Raw genomic sequence first — 13,169 nt, 5'->3', positions numbered from 1 at the left:
GCTACCATTCCCAGAATGGTTTAACAATCAAGCCCTCTTCGCAGGGAATTCTGGGAATTGTAGGTCTCCTAACAACCCTCAGTGCCCTTAACAAACTACAGCTCCCAGAATTCTCTGGGGGAAGCCACGACTGTTTAAAGAGCACATCACTTCCCACAAGCAGGAAGTAAAGGCAAGAGAGTTCCTGGCAGCTGGGAGTCAGAGGGGCTTGTCCAAACTTGGCTTGACCATAAGTTGCAGGGGTGATTTGAATCCAAGATTTCTGGGCATCATTCTCATTGACGTTACCCTCAGCCAGAACCAACCTCACATTTTTTGTGTGTCTAGTGACTTTGGATTTCCCAAAACAGGGGCAAATCCACCCCCCAAAGGAAAACCCAAGGCAAATCTGCCTAGCTGCATACTACCTTTTCATGCAGTACATACTTAAACTATAGATCTCACTTGCATAGGAGGAGGGGAACAGGGTTTAGGCTGCTAGTTGAGCAGCAATGCTTCCGAATGCCAGCTGCTGGAAAGCCCCGAAGGAGAGAGGGCACTTGTGCTCGGATCCTGCTTGCAGGTTTCCTACAGGCATGTGGCTGTCCCATTTGAGAACAGGATGCTGGACTGGGTGGGCCATTGGTCTGATCCAGCAGGCTGTTATGTTTTTATGTACTGCCCCTCCTTGCATTCTCTTCAGTTACGGTGGAACCAGAAAGATCTACACCCTGTGGGGGGGGGGGCAGAGAATCCAGAGTGGAAGGGAAAAGAGGACCCTTTTCTGCTTCTCCACTTTCAGAGACCCGCTCAAGACAGAGTGGAAAGTGGGGGAGCATGGCTTTGATTTTGAAAGAGAATGGAGGTTTGTTTGTGGAGGGCTCCTTAAACCTTGTTAAAACTTCTGAGCACGTTGAAACTCTGAACGCCTCTGCAAGCAGCTGTTTGGGTCTCTTAGGTCTCTAAAGAAGCAACACTGAATTGGCTGTTTGGTTTGTGGAGCTGCGGGCTGCATTTAGGATCCTGCTTGCACTTAGGATCCTGCTTGCGCGTGTCACAGAATCATAGGATCATAGAATCATAGAATCATAGAATCATAGAATCATAGAATCATAGAATCATAGAGTTGGAAGAGACCACAAGGGCCATCCAGTCCAACCCCCTGCCAAGCAGGAAACACCACCAAAGCATTCTTGACATATGCCTGTCAAGCCTCTGCTTAAAGACCTCCAAAGAAGGAGACTCCACCACACTCCTTGGCAGCAAATTCCACTGCCGAACAGCTCTTACTGTCAGGAAGTTTTTCCTAATGTTTAGATAGAATCTTCTTTCTTGTAGTTTGAAACCATTGCTCCGTGTCCGCTTCTCTGGAGCAGCAGAAAACAACCTTTCTCCCTCCTCTATATGGCATCCTTTTATATATTTGAGCATGGCTATCATATCACCCCTTAACCTTCTCTTCTCCAGGCTAAACATACCTAGCTCCCTAAGCCGTTCCTCATAAGGCATCGTTTCCAGGCCTTTGACCATTTTGGTTGCCCTCTTCTGGACACGTTCCAGCTTGTCAGTATCCTTCCTGAACTGTGATGCCCATAACTGGACACAGTACACCAGGTGAGGTCTGAACAGAGCAGAATACACTGGTACTATTACTACCCTTGATCTAGATGCTATACTCCTATTGATGCAGTGCAGAATTGCATTGGCTTTTTTTAGCTGCTGCATCACACTGCTGACTCATGTCAAGATCCTAGATCCTTTTCACATGTACTGCTCTCAAGCCAGGTGTCTCCCATCCTGTATTTGTGCCTTTCATTTTTTTTTTGCCCAAGTGTCAACCTGCCCTCAGATACACTGCTTAGGAACACTGAGGTTCACCTTTAGCCATTGTGGCCCTCAGTCATCAGAAGGGAAGCCCTGCGCAGCCTTCCCCGCCTGCCTCCTCCTCCCCAGGCGGCGGCGCCCTCTCTGGCCTCCGGCTGGATGCCGACTCTAAATTTTGCCGCGATGTGCGGCGACGAGAAGGGCGATTTGCATTGTCACGTGCCTGGCGGCCGCCAATAAACAGCACTGACCCGCCAGAAAGGAAGCCGGCCGGGTCACGACGGCTTCCTTTCCGGCGGGTCAGCGACGTGACAATGCAAATTGCCCTTCTCGTCGCGGCACACTAGCCAGCGTCTCGCGGCACAGTAGTGTGCCGCAGAACACCGGTTGAGAAACGCTGGGGTAGAGTATAATCTCCCTGCAAGTTTTCTGCAAACAAATCTGGGTGAATTGTCAATAAAGAGGTTGTCCAGAGTCATTGTCCCCCCCTCCGGAGTCTGATCTGTTTTTAAACCATCTAAGTGAGTGATTCTCATCATATCCTGTGTCAATGAGTTCCACAAGTGGATTGCATGCTATGTTTTGCAAGCTATTCCCTAATGGCAATTAGAAGTGTGGGTGCCCTGCAGAGGAGAAGAGAAAGCAGCAGGAGGGAGAAGAAAGAGCCACACCAAGGCAGGCTTTATTGAAATGAATTTTAATATCATGTTGCAGCAGAATTAAAAATATACAAAAAGTTTGTGGTATACAAAAGAGTCTCAGTACAGATCCTCGGCTCCTCCCGCCCACCCGGCATGTGTCTGCGTGGGAGAGTCAAGAGAAGAAGGAGGCATTTGATGTATGTACAGAACGTGGTGGAGAGGACCAGATCCCAGGAGGGCGGAGGGAGAAGGGGAGGGAGGCATGGATGGGGAGGGGGGAATGTGTCCATGTGGGGTCCTCCGCCCCTCCTCCGTGGTCAGCGGCTGGCCCGTCAGCCAGTTTCTTGGCCTGGCATAGATCAGAGTGGCCCCGCCAAAAAGCCTAAACAGGGCTCTGGATTCTAAAACAGGTTTTCCTTGAGCATCATAACTCCATAGAAGATACTGAATGGCTCTTATCTCAGAACATCACAGCCACAGAGAGTCCTTGTCCTCCCTTTCCTCTTTTTTAAAAGTCTGATCTGACAGTCCTGCTCCTAATTTGCACCAGTGTAAGCCAGGAGTTCAGCATCCTCATTTTGAAAAGTGTGTGTGTGTGTGTGTGTGTGTGTGTGTGTGTGTGTGTAAAGCACCTCTGAAGACACACCTGCCCTGCCCCTCACCCCAAACCAGTGTTTCTCTTAAAAAGCAAAGCCGCTCTCCTTCCCCCTTCCACACGTGCTACCATTTCCAGTGAGACCTAAATCTATACAGAAGCACCCAGGTTCAAAATTCGGCACGTCAGCCTTCAACCTGGGCCAGAAATCCTCGTTTCTGGGTTGCTTGGTGGCCTTTAACTGGGGAGAGAAGGCTTAAGAGCGAAGCGAAACAAGGTCTGGTTTTTTAAAAATAGATTTCCTCATGGATACGATGCACTCTGGAGAGGGGGACCCCGCTCTCCCTCTTGTGGGGATCGCGGCATCCCTCGTTCAGGATCCAGGTAACTGCAAAACGTACATTTTTCAAAGGTTTCATTCTCCGTTTAGTTGAGTCAGCCCTATTTTCAACTTCCAAAAACAGTAATGGAAAAAGTTGCGAACGATGGGAGTTGGTTTTTTCTCTCTCCAAAGCTCCTTGGCCACCCATGATCCCGACTGATTCCCCAGCTGCATCCTGTAATCTCAGATGGATGTTCCAACATGGCAATAATAATAATTTTATTATTTATACCCTGCCCATCCACCTGGGTTGCTCCAGTCCATCTGCAGATCTCCCCCCCCCCCCAACACACACTTGTCCCAGGTCAAGGAGAGCTGTATGGCAGAGCTACAGAGACTCGGTATGGAAGGGGGACCCCCTCAGCCTGGGGAGAGAGGGGGGGATGCTATTGTGTTCTCCTTTTAATCTCCCTTCCATCACTGCCTTTTGCATGTAGAGACCCACACCAAACTCACGCACCTGTACACATCATCAGGGGGAGAAGATGCTGGCCGGCTGCAGGAGTGTCTGTTTGGGATCTACTCTGAGATTATTGCAAAGGTTGAGAGAGCTCACAGCCCAGAGGCTGAGAAGACCGTGGCGAGAGTGCATAGAGAGTAAACCCCCACTCCTTTTGCCAGCAAAAGCTCCCCATGTAGCGGATGCTGCAGAGATGCTGTGCATCTTAAAAGAATGGCTTTGCCCGGCTCTCGGAGGCTCCCCCAGCCCTTCTGAAAGACCCACAGAAGGTCGTTTCAAGGTCATTACTAATCACGCCATTTTCTCCACAAGGAGAGGGAGAAAAACACACACACACATTCATGCTCAGGACTGTCCAGTCCTTCATGTTCCCCATCCCAGAAAGGCCCGGCAAGCAGAAGCTTCAGTCCCTATCAAAACCCATAGCCATTATGGTGAGGGGGGCAGCTGGGCGCCCAAGAGATGTGTCACCAGGGGAAATGGTGCCTTTGGTTTGAGTGACAAGGGCATGTAGCACCAGATACCTAAAGCTGCATTGGTTGTTCTTTCCGTTTCAGCCCTCCTGAATTTCTGGTGGTGGTGGTGATGAAGGCGATGGTGATTTGCCCGTCCAAAACCATCCCCTCAACAGAACAAGTAGCATTGCGGAGACTTTACATTTGCTGCATTTTAAGAACCAGCCTGGCTGCGCTAAGCATCCCAAGTGCTTAGAAGGGCTACTATTTACTTAAAGGATTGGTGCCTGAGTGTGCTATTTTTCCTCTTCCCTCCCTGTTCCTTTTCCCTTTTGTGTCATGTCTTTTCAACTGTAAGCCTGCAGACAGAAGCTGAAACTCCAGGAACACAGGGGGTTGCCTTAAACTTTGTTGTTGTTGTTTAGTTGTTTAGTCGTGTCCAACTCTTCGTGACCCCATGGACCAGAGCACGCCAGGCACTCCTGTCTTGCACTGCCTCCCGCAGTTTGGTCAAACTCATGTTCGCAGCTTCGAGAACACTGTCCAAACTAAGTTGGAACAATGGTCTTTCTAGCTCAGTATTGTCAGCAATGGCTCTCCAGGAGGACTCTCTCCCTGCCCCACATAGGGAGGCCAATGGGGCCTGACCCAGAGACCTTCTGCATGCAGTGCAGATGCTCTGCAGCTGAGCTACTTCCCCTCCTCAGAAAGAGTGCAGAATCCTGCCCTTTCAAATTGGACCCGTGGCAAGACCTCAGACCAACAACTGCACATCTCAGGCAAAAGACCTGTGGGCAAAAGACCAGACCACCAAGAGCTGGTCCAATTCACCAGGCAGGTCACAAGGCAGGCAGGAGACAATGATGGGTGGCACCAGCCTTGCAGAGGAAGCATTTCTGATAGATGCTGCCAGGTGGCCTTTTAGGCACCTCTTTGGATCAACAGGATACGAACAGCAGGAATCAGCAGCTTCAGAGGAATGCTAAGGTACAAAAAAATAATCTGGGGGCCGTGGAAGTAATATGGGGGAGTGGAGGAACCTCCGAAAACAGCCTCTTGAGGACCAAGCATGCTTAGGAAAGGGAGTGCTCACTGATGCTTGCCGGTGGGGTGGAGGGACAGAAAATCAGGAGGGGAAAGGAATGGAATGGAGTCATATGCAGGAGGGCACAGCTGGCTGGCTGGCACAGTGAATGGGACCGCCCCATACTGCAGGTTCCATTTGCTTTTATGACTACATGGCCTGATATTGCTTCCTTCTTGCTGTCCCAATAGAGTCTCGGTTCCTAGGGAGCGAAATCAAGCTAGGCTGCCGAGAAAGGTGCAGGCAGGCAGCTGTGATCCGATTCGGAGCTATGCTCTGGACCTCGTTTTCAGTGCCAGGTTTCAGCCCTTAGATTGGAGCCCTTGGAGAGCTCCCTGGATCCTATGCCAAATCCCTTTCCCGATAATTGTGTAACCACAACCAGCCCCCCCCCCTACACTGCCCTTAACACGCACGAGAGGATAAGCCTTCCTTCTTCAGACAGAACCAGGGGAAGCTGGTTCAAGTGGGCTGCACCCAGAAGTTCTAAGACATCTAGTGGAAGTCTGGAGCACAGCAATGGCAGCCGCCAATCAAACCATCACCAAGCTGCCAAACACACGACCGAGCAAGCTCCTTTGCCAACCTGGCGCCCTCCAGATGTTTTGCCCTACAGCTCACACCAGCCCCATCCAGCAGTTTGTTTCCTTCGCACCTCGGTTAAAACTGTAAGCCCTTTTGTTATTTTTTAAATACCCCCATCTGCTTGGTGGTGTCCCACTAGTGAACTTTCCCTCACTGGAAGATTCAAAGCAGAGGTCAGGCGGGCATCTGTCAGGGATCCTTTCACTGCAATTCCTACATTGCAGGGGGTTGGACTAGATGGCTCTTGGGGGCCCCCATCCAATTTGACCATTCTATGATTCCGTGGTGGCAAGGAAGCCACCGGCCCCATCACAAACCTCCAGCTGGGTGAGCCCTCCCAGGACGCTGCCCTATGGCACCATGGAACTCAGTGAGATGGGAAGCTGCCTTCTGCTGAACCAGACCATGGCAATGCTACCTGGCAATGCTGCTGGAGATTGAACTGGGGGCTTCCTGCATGAAAAGCAAGAGTTCTGCATCTGAGCTATGGCCCTTATACTTTTTTGGAAGGAAAGAACCTGCCGCAGCCTTAGCCTTTACTAGCTTAGCTGAGCGATCTCCAAAGTGGCTTATATAAACTGGACTAGAGGTCTCAGCGCAAGTCAGGCAGGCACAAAGAGCCCAGGGCCCAGAGGAGGGCTAGATCTTCCATCAGGACCAGCATCTGCACCTGGCATTGGAGACAGTAATGTTTCTGAACCCCAGTTGATAGAATCATAGAGTTGGAAGAGACCACAAGGGCCATCCAGTCCAACCCCCTGCCAAGCAGGAAACACCATCAAAGCATTCCTGACAGATGGCTGTCAAGCCTCTGCTTAAAGACCTCCAAAGAAGGAGACTCCACCATACTCCTTGGTAGCAAATTCCACTGCCAAACAGCTCTTACTGTCAGGAAGTTCTTCCTAATGTTTAGGTGGAATCTTCTTTCTTGTAGTTTGAATCTATTGCTCCGTGTCCGCTTCTCTGGAGCAGCAGAAAACAACCTTTCTCCCTCCTCTATTTGACATCCTTTTATATATTTGAACATGGCTATCATATCACCCCTTAACCTTCTCTTTTCCAGGCTAAACACACCCAGCTCCCTAAGCCGTTCCTCATGAGGCATTGTACTCTTTGCAGCACCGCTTATTTTGCTAAGCCGAAAAGCAAAACACCACCGCCTATAGCTCCAGAGAACACAAAAGAGTCTGCTGGATCAAGCCAATGGCCCATCTAGTCCAACATCCTGTTCTCACAGTGGCTGAACAGTTGCCTATTATGGGAAACCAGCAAGCAGGATCCAAGCACAAGACCCCTCTCCCCTCCTGGGGTTTCCAGCAACTGGTATTCAGAAGCATTGCTGCTGCCAACTGTGGAGGCAGAGCAGAGCCCTCCTGGCTAGTAGCCATAAAGGCATCTTGCTTCCCTCCTGAAGAAGAGGGCAAACTTTGTCCGCTGCTCTCCTAACAGGTGGGGAACACACAAGCCTGGAACACACAGGTTATTCCACAATCACGCCACCCGTTTGCCCTCCGTTCTGTTTCCACACTGCTGCTGCTGCTGCTGGATTTTAGAGCCAGCCTTTCAGATCCTTTCCCAGTCCCGAAATAGCCCTAGCAGCAAGGAAGGCTCCCTGATAGCCGAGACTCAAAGAGTAGAGCAACAGGGACAAGACTGTCCCTTTCAAACGGCCCCCTTTGTCTCGGTGCCTTGGCAGGCGTTGGGGGCCTCAGCTGCAGCTTGCAGGAGTCGGATGGCACGGGTTCCGATCTGCCACAGAAGCTGGGAATGCTTTGCTAATTGCCCCGTCCGAGCTGTGCATGGGAAGATGGCATGACGGCACAGGCTGTTCAGGGGAGGGAGAATGCAGGGAAGACCCCCCATCTCTCCTCCCTTTGAGGGGCCCTCCCTGCTGCTGCTGCTGGTAGTGGGTGCTTCAATGGAAACTGCTAATCACAGCCTGAGGTAGATAGTTTTTCACATTGGGCGGAAGCAAAGCGATGGGCAACCGTTTTCAGCTGAGCTGGTGAAACAAGGTGGGAAATGGGAGCAGAACGGATCCGGGCCTTTTGCACAGCCGTCGTTCTTGCAGGGAGGTTTGAGGTGGGGCCAGGGGTCTCTCTCCCTCTCTGCAACATATCCTCTTCGCTTTTCTCTTCCTCCTATCGCTGCCCTAGCAGCTGCAGATAATTTTGCAGTAAATGTAGCACCAGGGGACTCTAAGCGGCTGCTGTGTAACTGCCCTTCGGTCTTGCACAGTTAAAGGCAGGGTCATGTGCATTCCATGCGCCTGAACCACGGCAGTGCAGAATTTAATATTGGCCCTAGGATGCGAGCGCTCCAGAACAAGTTTCTAGCCCTTATAGAACCCAGAGATAAACTCGGAAACGGCTGCGCAATGGCTGGTGGCATCTCAGGGGCTGAGTGGGTTCGAGTGCTCTCCATATCCCCATCAGAACCAATGGTTCCTATTTACATAATCTATCCACATCACAAAATTCAAGTTAGTTCATCACAGAAATATGGATGCACTGAGCACTGAATCTACAAGGCTTGGTTAGAGCTGGAGACTAATTTTCTAATCCAGCTAAGGAAAGCTTTAGAGAAAATTCAAATGGTCTGGACAATCAAATTCCACACCTAGCGAATGCCCAGGGGGGTCCCATCCACAATTGTGCACACATCGCTTAGCAATTTGGGTGGGAGCTTTTGCCAGCAGTAGGACTGACAGACAGTTTCTAAAAATATCCTGCTCACCCTCCAAAGCCTCGGCAGCAAAAAAAGGCAGCACAGAATATTTTCAACACAATAAACCAGAATGTACCCCCTTTCCATCTTTTACCACCCATATTCCCATCATCAGTAACGTCACTGCCCCCCCCCCAGCTGATAGGCCCCACCCCCCACCCCTGCCAAAATAGCTTCCCCTTGCTCCTCCCACCCTTATCACCCAAGTCACCTTCTCTACTGAACAAAAAGCACAGCCACTCATTCCACATTCTTCCTTCCACCTCAGCTGCCAATGCTAGACAAGTTGCGGGTATCATTCCACTCTTGACATGTGCGTGGACGATTTAAATGATGCTCCGATACACGCTAGCAGACACAGGGAGGCCAGTCCCATCACTGCCTAGCCTAGACCTAAGGATGCTTAATCATGTATGTGGCCTTTACCAAGGATGACACAGGTCCAATAGGAACCCAAAGAGCAAGGTTAGCACTTTGCAATCAAATCAAATTAGTTCCTTTTAAGATCTCTTAAGGGACTCAGGTGGCGCTGTGGGTAAAACCACTGAGCCTAGGGCTTGCTGATCAGAAGGTCGGCGGTTCGAATCCCTGTGATGGGGTGAGCTCCCGTTGCTCGGTCCCAGCTCCTGCTAACCTAGCAGTTCAAAAGCACGTCAAAAATGCAAGTAGATAAATAGGAACCGCTACAGCAGGAAGGTAAACGGCGTTTCCATGTGCTGCTCTGGTTTGCCAGAAGCGGCTTTGTCATGCTGGCCACATAACCTGGAAGCTATACGCCAATAATGCGAGATGAGCGCGCAACCCCAGAGTCGGTCACGACTGGAACTAATGGTCAGGGGTCCCTTTACCTTTACCTAAGATCTCTTACTCTTTTTCCCACTCCCTGCTGAGGTTCATATCAGTCTGGCCATGTCCTTTCACCTAGTTTTTGTTTTTATTTTTCTGACAAAGAATGCTTAAGTATGTGGGAACCATCACAATTTGCTATTTTGTTATTTCCCCTCCCCTCTTCCCCCCGTTGCCTCCCCCTCCCTCCATGCACATTGTTGGACGTTTTGGAACAGGCGGAAGAGACAGTTCCCTGCCCTGAGCAACTTACAATCAAATCTTCATTAGGGCAGTTGGTTTACTAGGCCAACCAGCATGATGCAGGAATACAGAACTCCTTTATCAGGCTAGATGGTAAACATTGACAGGAGCGGGTAAACATGGAGGAAAGGGATATCAAGGGCTACTTAGCCACGATGGCTCTGCTCTGACTCCACAGTTGGAGGCGGCAAGGCTTCTGCATACCAGTTGCTGGAAACCACAGGAGGGGAGAGGGGTCTCGTGTTCAAATCCTGCTTGCCAGTTCCCCATTGGGGCATCTAGTTGGCTGCTTTTGAGAAGGGTTTGCTGGCCTAGATGGGCCAGTGGGACTCTTTGTGTCATTATTTGCTCACCATTCAGCCCCATCAAGTCTTGCACATTATTCTGTAACCATCTGGCTGCTAGCTTTCCCTTGGAATCACGAAATGGTAGAGTTGGAAGGTCCCCGTGGGTCATCTAGTCCAACCCCCTGCAATGCCGGAGTCCCAGCTAAAAGCATCCGTGACAAAGAGATGCTTCTTCTTCTCTACATGTCATTCCAAAAAAGCACCAATGTATACTGATAGCGCTAGGGAGACGAATACCCACCCACTGCATACACTTCTGTTCTGGGTCGCTCATCCCGCGGGGGCAACACTGCTGCGATCGGCCTGAACAGAGCTTTTTGTCAGCCAGTTGGGGGGAAAATACATCATCTGGGAAGCCACGAAGCAGCGGCTGCTGCCACCAACCCACTCAGGTGAGAAGCCCTTTCCTCAGTGGGCTGAGCGGGGGGGGGCACACAACCCATTTGCTCCTGGCTAGAACACTCACAACACCTCCTTTAAGGCAGTGTTTCTCAACCAGTGTGCCTCCAGATGTTTTGGGACTACAACTCCCATCATCCCTAGCTAGCAAGACCAGTGGTCAGGAATGATGGGAGTTGTAGTCCCAAAACATCTGGAGGCACACTGGTTGAGAAACACTGCTTTAAGGCATATATCTACACTACAGACTAAAGTGGTGCAATGACCACACCCCTTTCCCTATGGAACCCTGGGAAATGTAGTTCTGAGGGGGGGAAGCTGGGGCTCTCTTAAACAGAACACTGTCGGTGACCTTGACCCGACTACAATCCCCAGGAATCTTTGGGGAGGGGGGAAGCTAAAAAGAGGTAAAGAAAGCAAGATAGGACTGCAATGTAGGTAACATGTCCTTAGAGACCGGCTCCTTGGCTTGGCGTATTAACGGTGTGTGCCCCGCCTTTTATGCCCACAGGGCTTGGAAGAAGACCCATTCATTCTGGAAGCCCTCCTAATCAATGTCAAATCTACATATATTTTAATGAGGGGACGTGTGTTGTGAGAAAACGGACACCCAATGGAGATGGACGAGGAACGAGACGGGCGGCCATGTTTTTGAGGGCTAAATCTGCTCTCGTTTCAGCCCCATGGTCTGTTTACAGAAAGGGGTATGAAATGCACCAGTGTGCCCCAGACCAACCTTCCCTTCCCTGGTGCCCTCCAGATGTTTTGGACTACAACTCCCATCAGGCTGGGGCTGATGGGAGTTGTAGTCCAAAGCTTCTGGAGGGCACCAGGGAAGGGAAGGCTGGTCTGGACCCTCACATCAAACCCACACAGATGCCAGCAGGCATCACACGGCCCCTGAAGGCCCATTCCCAGCCCCTATGAGCCACCCCTCCTATCTCCCCCCCCAGAAGCCATCTTTTGACTCTCCAGCACCCCTTTGCGTCCCCAGAATCAACGCCGCCAGCTGCCCACAGGTTAACTTTGACCCCATCATCACTGTCCGGCCACTCTCAGGCCGCCTATTCCCCCCATTGTCCAATGACCAGAGGTCAGCAAATAACCCACGGACTCGAGAGGCCTTAGCTAGCTGGGCTCAGGTGAACAGGTGAGGTAATTTGGGAGAGACCGCAGGGCCTCCACAGGGGCGTATCAACGGGGTGACTGGCATTGCCCCCTCCCCATTCAAGGCAGGAGGAGAAACAGCACACCCTGCCTGAGGGATGGGTGGTGGTGAGAAGCAACCTTACGGCCGGGCAGTGAGCCTGCAGAGGAGAGATAGCACCAATTGGCCTCGATAAAGCTCACCCCTGTCTCTGGAGGAGTTGTCAGTGCTGTGTGTGTGTAAGTTGGGGGGAGAGAAAGAAAGACCAAATCAAAGTTGGGGTCAGGATGCTACTTTCTGGGCCTCTGTCGCCTCGCCCTAAAGATGGCGGGGAGAGGACCACAAGGCCAGCTCGCTCTGGCTGCTGAGGAGCCAGGCGTGGCCCTCGGGGTCGGGAAGGGTCCCTGCAGTGTGGCTCCAGGCCCCCATGGGAGGGGGGACTCCGCTTTACACCGTGGTCTCGTACTCCAGCAGCTCCTGAGAGACCCCCACGGTGCGGTACTGCAGGCGGGGAGTCGCCGGCGAGGTGTACTCTAGCGCCAGGATGGTCTTCCGGAGGCGCCTGTCGATGAAGTGGGCGTCCCAGGCGGGGTATTTCTTGCGGGGCAAGTCGATGCGGATGACGGGCCCCTCTGTCCGTGGGGCCCGGGCGACGGGGGTGGGGGGCACGCTGGGCCTCACCTGGAAGACCGGCACGCAGCTGTCTCTGTCCCCCGGGACGCCCTCCCTCTCGGCCCCTGTAGTCCTCGGCAAGGAGCGTGGGGGGCTGGTGACGACGTCGGCCGGGGGGCCCGCCCCACAAGGGACCACGGTGGGCTCCTCGCCGCACATGCAGCTCCCGCCGTGCGGCCCAAAAATGGTTCCGTTGGGGTGCAAGAGGCAGTAGTAGATGAACATGAAGAAGACCCCTAAGGCGAAGCTGGAGGTGACCACGCAGACGACAATTAAGGCGTTGGACTCGGGGACCCCGCTTGGGTCCCTGAACCAGTACCAGAGGCCCGTCATGGCGGCGTTCTCCGACAGGATGATGACATAGTAGATGGACATGCGGCAGCGGCTGCGGCCTTCCTTGACGTTGAACCAGCAGAAGATGTAGATGATGCCCACCACCATGTTGTAGATGATCTCCTCCCACTTGGACATGCAGAAATCCGTCTCGCCCTGGATGATCCAGAAGGTCATGATGCACCAGTGGGTGACAATGAAGATCCCAAAGTAGAGGTGGAACACCGAGGCGAAGAGGGCGAAGGCGATGGCCCGGGCGGCGATGGTGAAGAGGTGCCAGAGGATTTGCGTCACCGCCCCCTTGTAGGACATGGGCATCTTGTCCTCCCGGGAGTCCCGCAGCACCTTTTGGTAAGAAGCCAGCGTCCAGGCCAGGGACACCAGTGAGGCGGAAGCCGAGAGACCTGCCCAGGCGAAAGAGAGAGAGAGAGAGAAAGGGAAAGCCGGGAA

At 52.1% G+C, this 13,169-nt stretch overlaps 1 protein-coding gene across 1 annotated transcript in view; it reads right to left on the bottom strand.

The window, feature by feature from the left end:
* Positions 1-12,161: 12,161 nt before the first annotated feature.
* Positions 12,162-13,169, bottom strand: part of XKR7 (XK related 7) — a 50,907-nt gene continuing 49,899 nt past the window's right edge. Inside the window, exon 4 of the mRNA XM_060277500.1 lies at positions 12,162-13,123. Coding sequence (XP_060133483.1) covers positions 12,162-13,123 — 962 coding nt within the window. The remainder of the gene's footprint in view (positions 13,124-13,169) is intronic.

Source organism: Zootoca vivipara, chromosome 7, assembly GCF_963506605.1.
Source record: "Zootoca vivipara chromosome 7, rZooViv1.1, whole genome shotgun sequence".
In the NCBI taxonomy this organism is placed as follows: domain Eukaryota; kingdom Metazoa; phylum Chordata; class Lepidosauria; order Squamata; family Lacertidae; genus Zootoca; species Zootoca vivipara.
This window is presented reverse-complemented; position numbering and strand designations above follow the sequence as displayed.